At 43.8% G+C, this 2201-nt stretch overlaps 2 protein-coding genes across 2 annotated transcripts in view; one reads left to right on the top strand and one right to left on the bottom strand.

The window, feature by feature from the left end:
• Positions 1–149: 149 nt before the first annotated feature.
• Positions 150–1298, top strand: MCYG_03563 (ATP-dependent RNA helicase DHX8; the record flags this gene model as incomplete). The annotated part of the gene is made up of 3 exons (XM_002848011.1): positions 150–932; positions 995–1177; positions 1263–1298. 3 exons carry the CDS (start codon positions 150–152, stop codon positions 1296–1298), a joined length of 1002 nt encoding a protein of 333 aa, XP_002848057.1.
• A 681-nt stretch (positions 1299–1979) lies between these two features.
• Positions 1980–2201, bottom strand: part of MCYG_03562 (conserved hypothetical protein) — a gene marked incomplete at both ends in the record, with an annotated part of 2859 nt that continues 2637 nt past the window's right edge. Inside the window, one exon of the mRNA XM_002848010.1 lies at positions 1980–2003. Coding sequence (XP_002848056.1) covers positions 1980–2003 — 24 coding nt within the window. The remainder of the gene's footprint in view (positions 2004–2201) is intronic.

Raw genomic sequence — 2201 nt, 5'->3', positions numbered from 1 at the left:
AAATGCTTATGATCCAAAATTGGGCATGGATTCTTTAGGGATTACGCCAATCTCACAAGCTCAGGCCAAGCAACGAGCTGGCCGTGCTGGAAGAACAGGGCCCGGGCAAATGTTTTCGGTTATACACAGAGGCTGCATATCAATCTGAGATGTTACCTACATCTATTCCAGATATTCAACGCCAAAATCTTACCCAAACAATTCTTATGCTCAAGGCAATGGGCATTAATGATCTCTTACATTTTGACTTCATGGATCCCCCTCCTACCAACACCATGCTTACAGCCCTCGAAGAGTTATATGCCCTCTCTGCCCTTGATGATGAGGGACTGCTAACTCGACTTGGCCGAAAAATGGCTGATTTTCCAATGGATCCCGGCCTAGCGAAGGTTTTGATTGCGTCCGTGGATATGGGTTGCTCCGAGGAAGTGTTGACAATCGTTGCTATGCTTTCTGTGGCTCAAGGGATATTTTATCGACCCAAAGAAAAACAACAGCAGGCCGATCAAAAGAAAGCAAAATTCCATGACCCCCATGGCGATCACCTTACTCTACTCAATGTTTATAATGCGTGGAAACAATCTCGTTTCAGTACCCCTTGGTGCTTCGAAAATTTCATTCAAGCTCGCCAAATCCGACGTGCGCAGGATGTACGCCAACAGCTGGTCACTATCATGGATCGGTACCGACACAAAATTGTATCGTGTGGTAGAGACACCACAAGAGTTCGCCAGGCGTTTTGTTCTGGATTCTTCAGAAACGCTGCCAGAAAAGACCCACAAGAAGGATATAAGACTTTGATTGAAGGTACACCCGTGTACATGCATCCTAGTTCAGCACTATTCGGAAAAGCTGCCGAACATGTCATCTTTGATACTCTCGTTCTCACAACAAAGGAGTATATGCAGTGTGCTACGACTATCGAGCCAAAGGTACGTAATTATCTCCATGTTTGTTTCCTTCCATTCACGCGTATGAAACTAACGTTATGCAGTGGCTTGTCGAGGCAGCACCAACATTCTACAAACAAGCAAGTACCAATAAGCTATCAAAGAGAAAAAGAGCTGAGCGCATTCAGCCATTACATAATCAGATCGCTCCGTCGATGACTGGCGACTATCCGCCCAAAGACGGCAAGGCCGTGGTGGTGGCGGCGGAACCTGGGGTTGATTTCCACGTTGGCCTATATATATCTTTCTCGAAATTTTATTGGCCATGCTTACCTATTTCCATCTCTACAGTTCTAGCAATGCCATAGTTAGCGTTTGAGTCTCCAGCTTTCAATTCCTCGTGTTTGAGGGGAAATGTATCATTACGATGTTGAATTATAGATGCATAACTTGGGTTCCTTTGAATAAAAAGTATTTGCCCAAGGGGGAAAGAAAATGACACTTTAGAAGTTACGTAGAGGAAAGGAAGCTTTCAACAGAGGCCCGATATGAAACATACTGTTATTGTAATTTTAACATCGGGGTCTAATTTTGCTTCATCTCCGCCGAAGAGGAGCAAATGAACATGGGCAGCAAAACAGATGGTACATATGAGGTGTCGGCTATTGATATCGATGTCTATATCAATGTTTAGCGCCTGCGAGGTAAGAGAAAGGGTAGAGAGAACGAGTGCATGGTGCAGTCATGGCTATAAAGCAAGGGAAGCAATGGAACCGCAATACTGGCAAGTTGAGATAAAAGAATAAAATAAGTTGAAACAAATTCAGGTCACAAAGAGTTGAATAGAAGAAGGGGAAGTAATAAAGTGAAGAAGTAAAGTAGCAACATGTAACGTAAGAAATAGAACAATCAGATCATTGGACATTCAGAAACGGCATACGGCAAAAATAAGAGTTCATGACAGGACCTATATGAAATCGCAGACCAGCCCAGACCCGTGCATCACAAAAGAGAAGCAAAGAAGGTGAAGGGGGGAAGAGAGAGACAAGCAGAAGGTAAAAAAAAGGACCAAACAAGCAAGCAATCCCATTAAAGCATCAATAGCCTATACAGCTAGATGAATATGAGTATATCCAACTAAAGAAGAGGTAAGAAAGAAATGCCGGAACAAGAGGTTTCCTTATCGACTGATATGGTTCACAGCAATTTAGAGGTAAAAAAGAGCAACGCTTTTCTACTCCGAGAGAGGTATGCTTAACGGTATGGAGGCCCCATCATCCGGCGCCGTTCCTATTTCCCATACCCCCATCT

Source organism: Microsporum canis, genomic scaffold, assembly GCF_000151145.1.
Source record: "Microsporum canis CBS 113480 supercont1.3 genomic scaffold, whole genome shotgun sequence".
Taxonomy (NCBI): Eukaryota; Fungi; Ascomycota; class Eurotiomycetes; order Onygenales; family Arthrodermataceae; genus Microsporum; species Microsporum canis.
The sequence above is the reverse complement of the archived record's forward strand: the minus strand, read 5'-3'. Positions and strand labels throughout refer to the sequence as shown.